General features: G+C 40.4%; 1 protein-coding gene across 1 annotated transcript in view; it reads right to left on the bottom strand.

The window, feature by feature from the left end:
• Positions 1 to 377: 377 nt before the first annotated feature.
• Positions 378 to 16895, bottom strand: part of LOC139687215 (zinc finger matrin-type protein 3-like) — a 175989-nt gene continuing 159471 nt past the window's right edge. The window contains exons 9-10 of the mRNA XM_071584337.1: positions 9878 to 9976; positions 378 to 2102 (exon numbers count right to left, since the gene is read on the bottom strand). Of these exons, the coding sequence (XP_071440438.1) occupies positions 1972 to 2102; positions 9878 to 9976 (230 nt within the window). The 3' untranslated portion in view covers positions 378 to 1971. The remainder of the gene's footprint in view (positions 2103 to 9877; positions 9977 to 16895) is intronic.

Here is a 16895-nt window from a genome sequence, read left to right as displayed (position 1 = left end):
TAAAAATAAATAAATAAATAAGGAGTATTATGTATAGATATGAATAGTGAATATTGAGACTGTCACGTAGCTAAAGCATTATGAATTCCACATTAACAAAGGGAATACTAAGCGAAACACAAGGGCTACATTATGGAACTGGAGGTCACTCCTCTTTTGTGACCTCCCCCAGTCCTGTTACGAATCACATAATACCCTTTCGGCTAATCGATCCTTTCACACAGCGGCTTTAGACAGGCATTTATTTTCTATGCATGTGTGTTATATATATAAATATATATATATATATATATATTTATATTTATTTATTTATTTATATATAACACTTAGCACTAGTGGACACAGGCAAAAACTCAATTTATTGTGTTGTACGATGATTTAACTTACGCATGACGCAAAGACGCAAATTAAGACGCAAATTAAATTAATTTGTTAGGTGAGAAATTTCAAAGCTATGATTGGCAAGAGTTATAATTCTGTTGAATGCCTGCCAACGGTACAATAACGGATGAGACTAGTTTTTGGGACGAAGTTTAGACAACCGCTAAGAATCCAAACTTTTCAAAATATGTGTGTAATTTAGTTAGACACTTTTCGGTTGGGAAACCTGTTGGTTTAATAAATCTTGGATTTTTGTTTATCATTTGAAGAATGACGAGACACCTAAACAAAATAAACTTGAAATAAGTTATATTTTATTTACCCAATGTTCAAAAATCGAAGTCATATTTAAGTGATTCCGATAATTTTTTCCTGCGGCGCTCTGACAGTCGCCATTTTTACCCACCAGCATAAGGTGATGCTGTCCCTATGAATCATTTTAATAATTTTGGAAATGAAAAATGATTCCCTGCACTGCCAAAAGAAACTGAGTAAATGTATGTAAATGTCGGCTATGGTACGAAATGGGCTATATGTCAAGGTTTTTTCACTATACTAAGAATTGTATCTAAATATTGCCATTATGTCATTCTATTCGCTCGTAAATCACGAAAACTCGAAAGTTATAATCGTGCAGTCGTGATCTTAACCCAGACACACTTACACTTCGATAGTCTTTTTTCACCTTAAAATCCAAACTATTTAAATTTTCTAAATGTGTCGCAGAAATATCTTCATATATTAACCAATTCAAATATTTATCATCAAAATATCATCCACAACATTTCTGAAATAAAAATAAATTATTTTTGCCTACTTATATCCTATAACTAGGATATATTAGCACAAACATTTTATAGGAAGATATAATGCAATTCACAGTCATGCAAACGGTTCGAAAGGATATTTCTCCGTGAGCATTCAGTTCCATAGGTCCCATTATACACGTTAGGTCAACAATTAAGCTGCTGACAAAACAATTGAAACTAACAATTACACCAATGCTAAAGTGTCGAAAATATTACAAAGATAAAGCTCGCTCTCCCGTGAGTTAAACCAATATAGAGTGACAATGCAAGAAGGTCTAGCGAGGATGGAATATCAACTGACAATGTCTAATTGCCATAAAAAGTACACGAAATTTCAATATTACATATTTTCAACAAATTAAATGGCATATAAATGCTGCCGAACTGAAAGAATAATTACATAAGCAGAATGTTTTGAGTTCCCCTATCAAATTCTAACATTGAAGAGATGAGTTATGAAAGTTATTCATCAGAGCAACTCGAATGTAATACATCTTAACATCCCACATGTCCAATTTGACTACAGCGACCATTATTTAAAGGGAAAACTTATACGCCTACACAGAATGCTTCCACGTTTGCCTCAGATTTGGAGGCTTTTGATTTCAAATACTCGGCCGATTCCATCATTTAATTTCCAAAATGATGCGAGTGACATAATCACTTCCACACAGCGCCTTCAAGAGCAACATATGGATGGTTTCCACTGCTTCTTCCGCCCACCACTGAAGCGGGTGCTGGTCCCAGCTGCGTCACCAAGATACCAGATGATATCACGAGGTTAACGTTGAAATCCACCCGCTGAACACTTCCTTGGGCCTGTTGTTATTCTGTGCTTCTTGCTATCCAAATGTTGAATGAATTGCAATTCACTCTGAACAGTCAGGTTACAGAGTTGGCAATAAAACCTCCCTGGAATCAGAAAGCATTCGTTACCAACAAGAACCAAAACCGCCTGCTAAAAATAACGGAACTCTCAAATATTCATAGGTACCAGTTAATTGGCTGTACTTTCTATGAATATTAATACTATTCACAAAGGTAATTTAATCTAGTAATCTAGTAAAATCAAGGTAATTCAATCAATCAATCATAAATCAAGCAATTAAAGTCACAAGGCCAATGGATACAAGGCACAGGTCGCCGGATATGCTCAATCGAACTTATTCAATTGAACTCATCCCAATCAAAAATATACCCATATCAATTTCCAGACTGTACCTGGAAGAAGAGCTCTTTCACAACAGTTTAATAAACAATAATTAGGCATTTTCAAACTGAAATAAATACTTGATAAGGAAACATTGATGGAGAGCAGATACACACACACACTTTAACTGGGAAATAAATCATTGGAAAAATATTAAATATGCTTCATTGAATGGCCATACTTACGATTCTTCACTGATGGCGAGTGTACGGGTTTAAGACTTATTCTGGTTCAGCAGTCACAGTTTGGAATCGTGTCATGTGACAAAATTGTCCTGTTGTCAGTCTTTGAACGGTTTATGACTGTTAAAATTTCATGATTCAGGATAAATTCCCAGAAAAAGAAAAAAAAATCGAGGTAAAAATTATATTTTTAATACGAATAGTGAAAATATTGATCAAAAACTGAAAATCTGACGATGAGGCCAAAAAGGACAAATTGAGGAAAATGGATGCAGATGGAGACGATTAAATCTGCGCGCACGAAAACACCTGCGAGGTGCGAATTCCCGAGGGGACTGAGCAATATCCCATTAATGACGATATTACTTATTTAAAAATGTTCCCCCTGGGTATATTGCAGTACAACAAGATTATTCATTCGCTGGTTCAAGAGGGGTTTCAACTGCGAGTGAGTCTAAAATTTTAAACAATTTTAAATATTGACCAGTACATGAAACGTCGCGGTCATAAATGAGAGACATAAAAAGCAGAATTTTGAATCGATTAGGTCATTCGTGGGATTTCAGATAAATTTTTGAAAGAAAAACCGAAGCACTCCGAAAAGCATTTGGTAGTTTGAGGTCGTGTACGTGCACATGAATGAATTTGAATGTGGCATTGGTTCAAGCCACGAGGCAGGATGACAAAACTCCCTTTGAATTGGGGAAGTGGCACACGGACAGACAGCGAACAATATCCGCGGATTATCACAGCTCGTTAGCCTAGCCTTACAAATTAGATTTTGAATGGACATAGGCTTAGCATCGCTGCATTTCTTATCGTCGTCCACTCAGACAAAATCAATTCAATTCCGTATTCATCTAACAGGGTGCGTTCCAAAAGAAAATCTTTTATTAAAAAAAATAATTTATTGAACATATTCGCGCAAACACTTAAAATTCTTCAAAATCCTATACTTGAGCCTCGACACATTCTTTCCTTCGACTCTGCCCTGACCGGTGCGCGCCCTGGAAGGCGTCTTCGGGGACCTCTCCCAAGGTCTTCGTCACGGCTGATTGGATATCTTCCATGGACGAAAAAGGGGTTCCTTTCAGGGCTACGTTAATCCGAGGGAACAAAAGAAGTCTGCTGGGGCGACGTCAGGACTATAGGGGGGTGGGTCAGCGTTGGCACCTGGTGTTTGGCTAGCGACTCGTGGACTCGTAGCGCGTTATCGTGATGGAGTTGCCAGGTAGCGGAGATGTCACTTCTCATCCTGATGACCCTTTTTCGGAGTCTTTCCAGAACATGCACGTAGTATGTAGCGTTGACTGTCTGTCCTTGAGGAACAATCTCCTTATGGACCTGTACGTGCACATTAATGAATTGGTTACCGTCGAAAGAGACAATGAGCATTTTTTCAACGTTTGATTTGTTCATTCTTACCTTTCTGGGCTTGGGAGACTGATCGGTGTGCCTTCCAGAGCTTTGTCGTTTTGTTTCTGGGTCGTAATAAAAAATCCAGGGTTCATCACCAGTTATGACGTTTTCCAAATAATTAGGATCATTTTCAATGCGTTGCAGAAGTTCACTTGAAATAACCGCTCCGTTGGTCTTTTGTGACACAGCCGGCGCGCAGAGGTTTACAATAATTGACGTCCTGCCATTTTCATAGTGGAAAAGCACTGACACCCACTTGGCGGCAAAGATCCCCACCTACTTCAAGTTCTTTCATTCCACTTTAAGCAATGCGAGCGGCGCGGGAAAATTAATTGCATTACTTTTGGAACGCACCTTGTATATCTATTCGTTCAGTTCATCACCCCTATCCTCTCCCTACCCCAATCTAAAATTCCTATTTTTGGCACTCTATCACTGCATTTCCGATATTCCGTCTCTAATCACTATACTCTGCTTCCAAATTTCCCGACTCCTTGGATTTCTCCTCCCTTATCTCTCAACCCCAAACGCACCTCGCATCTCTTCGTGGATTTCCCAATCCATCAATGTTACCTCTTCCATTCTTCTTCACAAACAAATCTGAAGAATCTCCAATCGAGCAATGGAATGTTTTCCCACGGCTATATTTCCGTGCCGCAAGAAAACACGTCCCACCTTCAACGCCTGAATAAACTTTTCTGAAGAGTACTCAACAGCCATGTCATCAACTCCTCAAACCCTTTTTCATTTTTATTTCTTAGCAAATTTTTTTATTGCATTCCTACTAATTTGACAATCTTAGTCCAAAACATTTCGGAAAAATACCAACTGTTCCACCAACTCTAATTTAAGGACTAGAATTTATCCTTTCCCAGAAAAAAATTTTTTTTTCAGCACAATGATTCTTATCCCAAATTTACCAAACTGATTTCAAAAACGCGCAATATCGACGGGAACATTACGGCCCAATGACAAACCAATGCTTGAGCATCTTCTAGTCTAGCTGTTTTCATGGATTCTTCTCCAATTTTTACTCCACCAGCTCTTATCATTACTTCCGTTCTCTAGTCACAGTTATCCTACGGCTCAAGGGGGGAATTAGAGAATATTATAAGGGCTATCGATTACCTACATGTAATTAGTACTATGAAATAGCTGAGATATCTGGATAAATTTTACTCTGCATACTGATTGACAACTATGCGCATAATGCTGTACATTAGAGCTCCTAATTTAGATTTGTTTTGTTTCAGGAAGCCATAGATTGAAGTAGCCCGCAGTTTGGAGAAGATACGGGCACACAGATCGACTGGGTTCCTTCATTTTAAAGATTACAGTGCCCGGCTTATACACGATGCAATTATGGCTGTTTATGTAAATGAAATTCCGTTATATGACACAATTCTGTTGAGTGGAATATGAATATCCAAACTGAACCCAAGTCCCTCTCAGAGACGATCCAAGAAGTGGAAGTGGGCCGTCACTCACGGACGATGCTGCCGCTTAAGTGAAGAAATTGGATGACTTTATCCTCGTATTAGACAGAAAAGAAACCCTCAAAATGATCATGAATGAGACTAAACTTGGTTACGACAGTGCAAGAAAAAAATTCACGAAGAAATGCACATGTCAAAAGTGTCATTACGCTTGATTGCCCGACTACTGACTCTTTTTCAGAAGCAAACATGGCGCGAACGGCAATCAAAGCGATGTGGCTTAGAGATTTTGCCAGATCCACCCTACCCTCCCGATCTCGCCCGAAGGACCTTTTCTTGCCACCAGAACTTAAAAAATCTTTGCAGGGTTAGAGATACATGTATGGCAACACAAATGATGCTATTCAAGAGGTGGAAAAATGGTCTTCGACACAGTCTACTGAGATCTACAATGACGGTTTTCGAAAGGACATGAAACGCCGAGAGAAATGTCTAACTTTGGATGGTGACCATGTAGACAAATCTTAACAATAAGGAATAAAATTAAAGTTTCTATCTCGAATATTTTTTAGTAGGAGTAATAATTAGAAGTTTACGATGGAAAACAAAGACGCGATAAGGCGAAACACTTCTTTGGTTATCCTCACAAAACATAACCTCACATTAAACCCTACAATATACGAGGGTAGGCTGAAAAGACACAGACAATATAACCTTCAGAAGCACTCGTGGTGACATGTGGAAATAACATGCAAGCGCAGGCTTAAGGTCGTTAAATCCATCCAGTGTATTTCGAGGAGCGGAAGTATGGAGACGTGTTTTTGTGCTATTTCAACGCGAGTTAAACAGCGTGCTGTTATCGAATTTTTACCAGCTGAAAAGTAACTCCAACTGAGATTCATCTTCGTTTAAAAACTGTTTATGGTGACGATGCTGTTGATAGGTCTACTGTAAATCGATGGGTGGTAAAATTTCCTGGTTAAACGAGCCTGGAAAAGCAATAATTGTTGATGAAACTTCTTTTAACTGTGTTTTGGGTCGCCGTATTTATATGACCAATTTTCTTGAACGAGGGGCAACGGTTAATTCTTCTCAGTATATACAGACTCCTCCGAAGTCGGTTTTGCCGTGTTGAAGGCAGCCTGGCGCCAATAATCTGGCAACATGAGAACGCTCGTCCACACACCTCGCGCGCAACTCGAGAGGCTCTGCGAAACCTGAAATTCGAACCAATTCCACACCTTCCTTATTCCCCCGATCATGCGCCTTGCGATTTTTATTCTTTTCCTCAACTCAATAGATACCTCAAGGGTAATCATTACACCTCGGACGATGAGGTGAAGGCAGCTGTCAAGTCAAGTGGATTCGAGAAAAGTCGGAAGAGTTTTTCAGTGACGGATTGAAAAAAACTTGTTACACGTCGGGAGAAGAATTGTAATTTAACGTACTTTTTGGAAAATCTTGCTATTTGTTTTTGTTTGTGATCTACAAGGACGTTCGCATTACTTTTCAGCTTACCCTCGTACCTTTGCTCATTTCTACATACCTCCGACCTCCTTTCTTTACGTCCATTCCTACCCCTTCCTCGTTGGCTAAATGCTCTCCCTTTCATCGCAATCAGTATTCAGAAATTGCCAATCAAAATACCCTTCATCCACACTTGCTGCCTCTCTTTAATCTCGCCCAACAATTCACTATCCCACCATATTCTATCTGCTCGTTTGTTTTCCATTTCCACTGATTCACCTTTTCCCATCTCCTCCACATCCACATTTCAAAAGCCTCGTCTTATTTCAACGACCAAGTTTCCAAGCCGTACAATATTACTCTCCATACCTAATTTTTACTGGACTTCATTAACCTCGTTATTTAAAGTTTCTATAAAAAATTCTGTGATTTCCGTGAAAGATGTGTCTTGCCCAACACAATACTTCTTATATCCCAGCTAATTTTTAAATTTAAGGCGTTTGGAGCTGCCTTTAATGCAAGGTACAGGGGTTAGGTGGAAGAAGGCAAAATAACGCCTCAACTTTTACTTACTCAACTCAACCATTAATATACGTTTCATAAATAAACTACGTCGACCATTTCTGTCCAAAACATTCCCAAGATAGATAAATTGTTCCACATGATCTATGAACTACAATTTTTATATTTAACTTATCTATCCCCTTTCTGAAAAGTCACATAACTTTTGCTTTGCTTACAGTTATTCTCATGCCACATATGTCTCTCCAATCTATTCCTATTGTCCGCAATACATCATTAGTTTTTCCCAATTAACTTCATCAAAAGCCTTTTCAAAATCTACGACCAGGCAAATACGTCCTGATTTATTCTATATTCCTCTCGAATAGTAATCTCATTACTGCAATGGCATCATGCGTACCTCTCCCCTCCCTAAACCCCTTAAGTTTGACCCATTCATTTGACCTAATCTCTATCTTTTGTTGATGATCCTCAGAACAACTTTAGCTTCCCACCTTTAACTAAACGCCTAAATAGTTCCTCGGGAACGTTACCACTCGTGTCACGTACCGTAATATTCGGTCTTGTTTGATTTCAATTCTCTTTCTACCCCGCCATCAGGTTTACCTGGATCTAAGCTATCCTCATCTACGTCATATTATCTTTCTATTTCGAAGCTTTCCGAACTAATATTTATACCATATACTACATTTACTATACATTATTTGTACGGACTTACTACCTGACCGAATTTTCGCATTTCTTTTACACTATTAGTTTCCAATGTCAGTTTTGTCTTTCAATTATTGGTTTTTACTTCTACTCTAACTAACTCTTGAGTTTCCATTTTTCCGTTTCTTTCTCTCCGCTGTTCTTCTAATTATCTTGTCCGTAACCCTTTCGTTTCTGCTCCTTTACCATTTTACATTTGCTATTCTTTCGTTTGCGATTTTCGATTACATTTCTTTTAACGTTCCCATATTTCTTCTTTTATACAATCTTCCTTTCTTCATGCATAACTCTCTCCACTGCCTGTTGTAGTTCCTTTCCTATCGCCCAGTTCAAATGTTTACAAATTCTATTTCTTCAACCGTCTTCCCTGTTTTGTCCTCTCGAATATTACGTTGCATTTCATTATTACTAAATTAATATCTGCATTCACATCTGCTTCCAGGGAGCTGTGCAAATTTATTGCACTGTTCCCAAACCTGCGCCTAACCATAATATAATCTAACTCATGCCTTTCTGAGTCATCTGACATTTTCCACAACTTTTGTGGTGTCTGTGACCAAGTGTTGGATGATGACCAACCCCTGTCTCATGCAAAACTCAATTGCTTCCTCCCCGCGGTCAATCCTAGTGCCTTATTTTTTTGTCCTCTTTTTTCATTAGAGTGTTCTCTGATTGATCGTATATCCTATCGACCTCTTCCCCTGCATGGTTACTCGGTGGCATGTATACCTGAATAATAACCAAGTTCGTCGGTTCTGCTTTTATCTCTACTAGTAATATTCTATCCGTTACCTGTTCTATGTTGACTACGCTTCTTCCTACCTCTTCATTTAATATTATGGCAACCCCTCGTTGGTTCTCGTCCCCACCGCTGTATATTATTCTATTATTATCACTCCAGTAATCACCACTATCCTTCCATCTCACCTCGCATAGACCTTAAATATCTATATTTTCTCTCTCCATCCCTCGCTTTATATTCCCTAATTTCTTCGTCCTCAACATTGTCCCAGCATTCCAAATTCCCATTCTAAGCAATAAAAGGTCGTTTTCTGCGCCTTCCATGCTGCTGCTGCTGTCGCTTTTCCTTTGCAAGGATTTCTTGCGAAGACATCCGCGGTACTCAAGCTTCCCCGCTGACGGGCACGACACAGGGCCGAGTCCTGTAGATGTCACGACTCACTGTCTCCATATTGTTTACTGGGGCAAATTTTGGATAAATAATTTATTTGTTATCCCATTGCTGCCCTCAACAGTGTTTTGAATGCGGCGACGTCAGTCAATGGGTCAGACGCCTCTTCTTCCGCCTCATTGAGGAACAGAGGCTGGGAGAGAAAGGGTAGGAGTCTGACAACCGTCCGTCCGTCTGCCCCCATTCCTTCAACCTATCTGCCATAGGTGACCCCCACCAGGATTCTTTATCATTGGCCTCACCAGCACAGCTATATGGGTCATCAGAACGCACCAACCCTTCGGCAAACGGGGTTGCAGTCTATGGGGAGGGACATGTCTATTAGCTATTCACAAATAGAACCCTGGCTCCACGCTACATTATTATTATTATTTACATGTGCAGATGGACAGTTTCAGGTGGCACACAAGTAATCACGAAAGATAATAAATATAAGGTCTTTACCCTGGTTAATGACATTGTAGATTGCTCTGAAATATTATATATGATTATCATGCATTATGTTACGAGTAGGAAGCTTAATTTTTTTAAAAAAGTGTTGACATTACCTGAGGGAGTCCTGTAAATTGAAAAATCCTTTATTGTGTATTTCTTTGGTTTTTCACTCTCTGTCGTCACCGAGGCCAATATCGAGTCCGCAGGGGGCGCTGAAAGAGAGAAAAATCGAATAAATAAATCAGGGATCAACAGCATATAAACTGACTGCGAGAAAAAATGAGCCAAGAGTGCTTCGATTTTTTTTAGTATTAAGCATTAGTACGAGTGATGAAAAATGAAGTTTCACATGAAATCACAGGAGGGCCATCAATTGAGTATGACCGCTGTCATTAAAGAGTGAATATCGCGCTGGATATGTGAACTTGTGACACCTCAGCAGATAGACTTCTCTTTTGAAAGTCTCACAAACTCTTGTGCAATCATTTTTTATCTGGCTCACGTTCATTAACCGAAGGCACGATTGTACCATACTGTCTCAAAATCATGGTTTTTTAAAAAGAAATATTCCTCTGAACAAACGTAAAGCGTGATCTATAAAAATTTTTAATGAAAGGTACGACAAATGATGAAAAGATAAAAGGAAAAACTACGCAAGGAAAGCAAAACCTATAATAATTTCCGGAAAGAACAACTTGTGAAAATTTTGAGAGCCAAAACCAGCATCGGGTACCTTGGTCGGTCAAGCAAAAAAATATATTTAAAAAATTAAAATGTTAAACAGTCCCTGTATAATTTAACGAACTGAACATCCGCGGATACGTATGTGTTAAGGAAATAAAAAGAGACTCCCGCTTACCGATATACTTTTTAATTCTACAACTAGTCATGCTAATGAGACCAGCCCGAGATAACATTGACGACAAAACCTCGCCCCGAAAACCCAAATTAAAGGAACCTCTCGCGCCGTGAAACACGCCCGCCAACATCCACCACAAAGAGAGATTGAAGAGGAGGGGGAGGAAAATGGAGATTTAATTCACCCAGATTCGGAATGCTTTCAGTCCCCATTATTTATATTAAACATGGCACACTAATTTAGAGACGCGCAGTAGGTTTCACGGGAGAATAAGAAACAGCATCGTGGCAGATATAGCCGCCGTCCTCCGAGAGGGAAAGACAGGCCACGGCTGGAGATATTCGGGATGAAAGGAGGAAGCAGGAGGATAAAATGAACGCGTTAAAAAAAACCAACTATGCAATCGACTTGTTCGTTTTTTACTTAATGCCAGCGCTCCTCTTGACTCTCGGGCGAGGCGACACGCGGGTGAGGAGGGGATGGGGGTGGATTCAAGAGGGAGAGGAAGTCAAAAAGAGCCCAGAAACTCGTCGACCAATCCGCTAGCTAGCAAGAAGTAGTCTCTCCCTCCTCCCTCCCTCCCTCCCCCTCTCTCTCCATCGGCCTAAAAATGTCGCCTCGCGTCCTCCACTCCGTCCCGTGGCCCACGCCCGAAAATTCACCGGATCCTTTATTAATTTTTGCCCCATTCAAACTATCTCCTCTCGCTGTACCCGAAAAAGTCTTTGCTCTCTCTCTCTCTCCCATGCTTCTCACTCCCCTCTCTTTTGTTTTGATATTTTGGCAAGCCGGGTTGACTGCTCAGCGATTCTTTTCAACCGGCACGACGGGCGGAGATGATCCTCCTTTCCCCCCCCCCCCACATCTCTCCTCTCTCTCTATCGCGAGAGGAAAAAAATAAACCAAAGGTTCCTCTCTCTCTCTCTTCCTCTCTAGCGAGCCCGGGGTCTATTTACCCCCGCCGGAGTCCTCTCTACCTGTGCCCCCCTCCCTCCCTTCCTGCCTCTCTCATTGTTGCGCGAACCTACGCTCCATCGTGCTGCCATCAAGAACCCTCCCTCCCCCCGTGTGCACCCCTTCATCGCTTTCTCTTCCCCCTTTCTCTCTTAAGCACTCCGCCTTCCCTCATTATCACAATTCCACTCTTTCGTCCCGGTTTATATATTTTTTAAGGGGAATGGATAAAAAGCGAAACTATAAGGACGGTTTTTTCATTAATTTCGCCTCTAGCGCAGGAGGCAGCACGGGGAATGGGGTGGGGGTGGGAACACGGTTTCCCCCTCCCATCATCTCCGCCATTTCCCCTCCCCCCCCCCCTCCCTCCTCCCCCCCTTCCTCCCCCTACAACCTTTCTCTTCTACGCCTCTTTCTCTACCTCTCTGCCAAAATTTCGACACGGCGTCATATTTTTTTTCCATCCTCAGCGAATAATAATGCTCCCTAATTTTCGCGAGTTCCACCAGCAGCTTTATATACACACACAAAACCGAGACTCAACGGCTCCGAAATACCAAAAAAATAATTATAATTTCAATGATTACTCATTTTTTCCACTAGACGAGATGATGACGATAAGTGTCGCAAAATGCAGAGCTCATGAAAAAATTAACGGGTGGAAGCATTTCTGGGAGCAATACGTATGAAATATCAACAAGCGAATTTCTACCGCCGGCGGGTCTAAAGTATGTGCATCCCCTTGCCCGTGGCTAAAGAGTATGTTGATTTAGCATTCAATTTAGTCAGTATAGTTTACTATTTGGGAAATTCAATTCGGTCAGCATAGTTTAAATTGGGAAAAAGTTGAACTTCTGTGCCATCGGGGAGTGATGGCGAGAAAATTAACCAAATGAAAATTTGGAATAACTAAAGAAGATTTAACGAAGTGATGGAGAAGATAAATGTGTCTGGCAAGGACAGAGATGAAGAAGAAGAAGAAAGAAAGGCCAATCCGAGTATGTCTCGGAAAGGCGAGTGAACGGGAGGAACTGAAGAGGGAAACCACGGATAAGAGAATGAGAGAGAGAGAGATGGCCGTCTTCATTTTAGGGCGAGATTTAGTCCATGTAGTCTCCTCTACCTCGTCACACACTTACAAGGTTAAACTTACAGATAAATTTCATAAATTGTACACTTATAAATTAAACAAATAAAATAAATATAGACAACATTTTAGGACTGATATTCAGCAACAAAATACATTAGTTGCCTGGATAAATAATTAAATATAACACAATGTATGCATCATACACACATACAATAACATATGTACACATACTATACGTGGCCTGCGCAATAAATGCGCGAACTGGTAAAATCTGGCGGCCATAACGCGGAATATAGCCCCGCCCAATAGTGGCGCTAGTTGTCTGAGACCCTATGAGCCTTCTATTCTTGGCGGATCGTCGAGCTGTGCGTATGGTGCCAGTTGTGTTTATTTCTGTTGTCCTTGTTTTCACTGTTCGTCGAGAATAGAAATTGACGAATTTGTGGAGAGACGAATCAGCATCAAGTTTTTTGGTGAGGTTCGGTAAAAGTTAACAAGGATTAACTGAAATGTTGAAAGCTGTTTACAGTCATAACGCTCTGAAGAAAACATCTGTTTCCAAGAGGGTTAAGCCTTTTAAATATGGCCGACAAGACGCCACGGCATCCGGCAAGACCTTCAACCTCCTGTGTTGACGACAACATTGATCGTGTGCGGTCCCTTGTCCTTACCGATCGTTGAAAAACTGTCTGAATGATAGCTGATGAACTGAATTTAGGAGAATCAACAGTGCATATTAATTTAGCCGAACATGATGGATGGATCCTTCACCATGACAATACACCTGCAAATTCAGCATTGATTGTTCGCCAGTTTCTGGCAAACAATTCAATCACCTTGATCCTTGATCATCCTCCTTATTCTCAAAGATATCGCCCCCTCTGCGACTTTTTATTATTCCGGAAATTCAAAAATGTTATGAGGTGACATCACTGGGAAGATGTGGAAGAAACAAAGCAAGAAACGACGAGACAACTAAAGAGCCTAACTGCCCAGGACTTCAAATGGTGCTTTGAACAAGATGGAATAAGTGCGTAGCCTACGAATGGAGAGTACTATGAAGGGGGCAAAATAGATGCAGAATACATTTTGCAAAATAAATTTGACGGTGTATTTATTGGATAGAGTAGTACATACACATGCCAAGGTATGCAAACAATATTCGTATTTATATTAAAAAGGCTAGGGGGGGAGTGAGGAGGAGAGTTTCACTCTTGTCCCGACGCGGCAGGGTTAGGCAGGACATAAATACCCCGCGTTCCAACGAAAAGGTGCCTGGCGGGGGATGCAAGCACCGGGTGGGAAGGGTGAGTGATAGGGAGGATATGGAAGAGGAAAGGACAAGGGAGAAATATCCAGTAAAAAACTATTAAATAACGCGCAACCTTGTAAGCATGCTCGAGGAAGACTTATTTCAAAACAAGGGTTAACTCACCGAATAAATTAGTCATTTATTATCCGAAAAAATGGAAAAAGGCATACTGTTATTGTGGCCAGACAGAGCACACCCACATACACAGCAACTGATAATTCCCGGAGCTCACAGCACGAAAGCCATAAAAAATATCCGATTTAAACAATCTCCAGAGTAAATTGGGCAACCGCAGGAGATTTGGCCCCAGGCGATGAAGTTTACTCCCCATACTACGCGCTGCGAGCATGTGATTTCAACTGCTATTGTAACGAATTCTGCCGTGATTGGCATTTACTTATAAATATACAGATAAGTTCTTGAGTAAAAACTAAATAGTTTACATATATATATATATATATATATATATATATATATATATATATATATATATATATATATATATATATATATGATTATACTTAAATGCTTAATTATTTTTTTTTTAATACCTAAATAAAAAAGGAATGTTTCATTTCACCGATTTTCGTGATAATGAAATGAGAGCGCGTAGAAACCTGATGTGCGAAACGTAAGTCCAAATATCAATTTTCAAATGAGAATATAGTACGAAATTTCGTTTCCACTTCAAGTCTAATTTTCCCCCAACGAAATTACTGACGACAAACATTATGACACGCCCAGTTCCGGAAACGCATATTCCACACCCACTTCTCCAAGTCAGGCCACGTTGGAATGCCCGCAATGTGTGCGCTAATAAAGGCATGAAATCCGACAAAAACCGTTCGCCGCAGACAGGTGGGTCTTTCGACGGCGAAAAACACCGCGTAAGTGAGCGGGCTAAGCTCACAGTGGCTCGGAGCCGAAAAAGCCGACACGAACGCAAAACTTTTGCATAACGAAAGCGCACTGCTTTAACAGCAAACTCGCGCGATAACGGTGGTCGGCTTTCTCCCGAATAAAAATTTCATATCGATTTGGAGGCGGTGTTATCTTTTATCGCATTTCTGTCGAACCGGTGACAACGCATTCAAACATCAACGACTCCCGGAAGTCGAAGCTGCAAAATATAAACGCTCCCCTTTTTAACCACTTTTATAACGATCCAATGAAAACAAAAATTCAGGCATCCGTGAGCATAAATTGAAAGCAGGAATAATTTGCGTACGGTTGCGTATTTGCCTTGCGACAATGCAACTTTAATAAGGACGTATTTGACTACACACGAATAATTCCCGCTCGTGAAAACATACATGCATGACCAGAGTGCAGCATTTGCAGCCAAGTGGCTTGAAAAATATCAAACGCACGAAGGAAAATAGTATTCGAGCTCATGGGAGGAGCAGAGATTTGCTTTTTTTTCACGTACGAAATTAAGTGGTTACCGTGCGCCTGTTATCGCCGACCTTAACTAATGAGATCCAAAAAATACATGGCGACGCTTGGAAATCATAATTTCGAGGACCTGTTCGTGATGTATTAACTTTTATCAACGCTTTCACGTGGACTCAACCGTCAACGTCTTTCACTGTAGTATCTTTCATTGCAATACGTCGAGGGGCCTAGAAAAAAGAAAACTCTCGCGAAATTAATTGCTCGGATTGGTCCATGTTTGCAATTTTCACAATCTTGGAGACGCAATATATTTTTCAGAGTTCACCCCTAGTGCAGAAATAAAATTTCGTATTATTAAGTGCTAAACGTTCTGCACATCTGACATAGCCACAGCTAAGAGAAAGGCAAAGAGACCAAATGAATCGCAATTAAAAGACGCACAGTTCCTTCGCTTTATATTGACCAAAGAAATAAAACAAAAATTATGCAAGAGAAGAGGAAAATAGTTCCGATATTATTGATGCTAGCCGTGGGCATGAGTTGGAGGTGGAGAGAGAGGATAGTTTAAACTGATAAGGGAGAAGTTACATTTCCAAACTCATGTTATCGATGGAGGAAGAAGAACAGAGTAGTAGCAGTATTTAGGGGAGGCGACCGACAGCCGAGGTCAGTTTCGCCATTAGATATGGTTGGGAAAGGATAAAGGGTGGAGAGAAACCCCTACTCTATTGACGAAAGGCGCCAAGGGTTCCGCAGCTTAACGTCCCATCCGCCGGCGCTTACTCACTCAAAGCGCCCTCCATAAAGCACCTCAAGTAAGGATCGAGATACCACTAAAAATTATTCAACACCGCCGGGATTCGAACCCGGGTCCTCTAGGTGGGAAACCAGTACGAAAGCCACCGCACCATCTGGAACCCCAGAAGTTTAGGTAACGATTCATACGGATGTTGAGACTTTCCAAAACATTTCAACAAATCTGTGTGCTTCCAAAAAAAAGAAAATTACATTACGACTGATAAATATGTTCCTGCAAATAGTATGGAACATACATGAAGCTAAGGAATGCTTCAGAAAAATAGAAATTTGTAAAACCTGACTCCTCGAGCACACAAAATCAAAATTTATTTAACGAAAAAAGAAGACCGAAGGAAAAAACAACGAAGTGGATTTGGCTCAGTAATACGCTAACTCATAAAAAATCGAGTTTTTTCTTTCCTCGCGTGCAATATCCATAATTAAGGAATGAGTGGAGTTCCGTAGTGACTGAATAATCCAAACACACGATCTCTCGAACGGGACGAAGAAAAAAGTTTCCGAAAGACACTCGTGACATCATAAAGCGCATGATCCGAATCACATCAAAAAGGTCACCTACAGGAGGAGAAAAATGAAAAAGAAAAAATTGGACCAAAAATTAAAAGGAGTCGACTTGGTTCTTCACTATAACAACTCAAATATTCAGGAAAATTTCCAATAATTACGAAATATTACCATTCCCTAAAGTGCTCGCGCAAAATG

Source organism: Hetaerina americana, unplaced genomic scaffold, assembly GCF_022747635.1.
Source record: "Hetaerina americana unplaced genomic scaffold, ioHetAmer1.1.p SCAF_18, whole genome shotgun sequence".
Classification (NCBI taxonomy): Eukaryota; Metazoa; Arthropoda; class Insecta; order Odonata; family Calopterygidae; genus Hetaerina; species Hetaerina americana.
The sequence above is the reverse complement of the archived record's forward strand: the minus strand, read 5'-3'. Positions and strand labels throughout refer to the sequence as shown.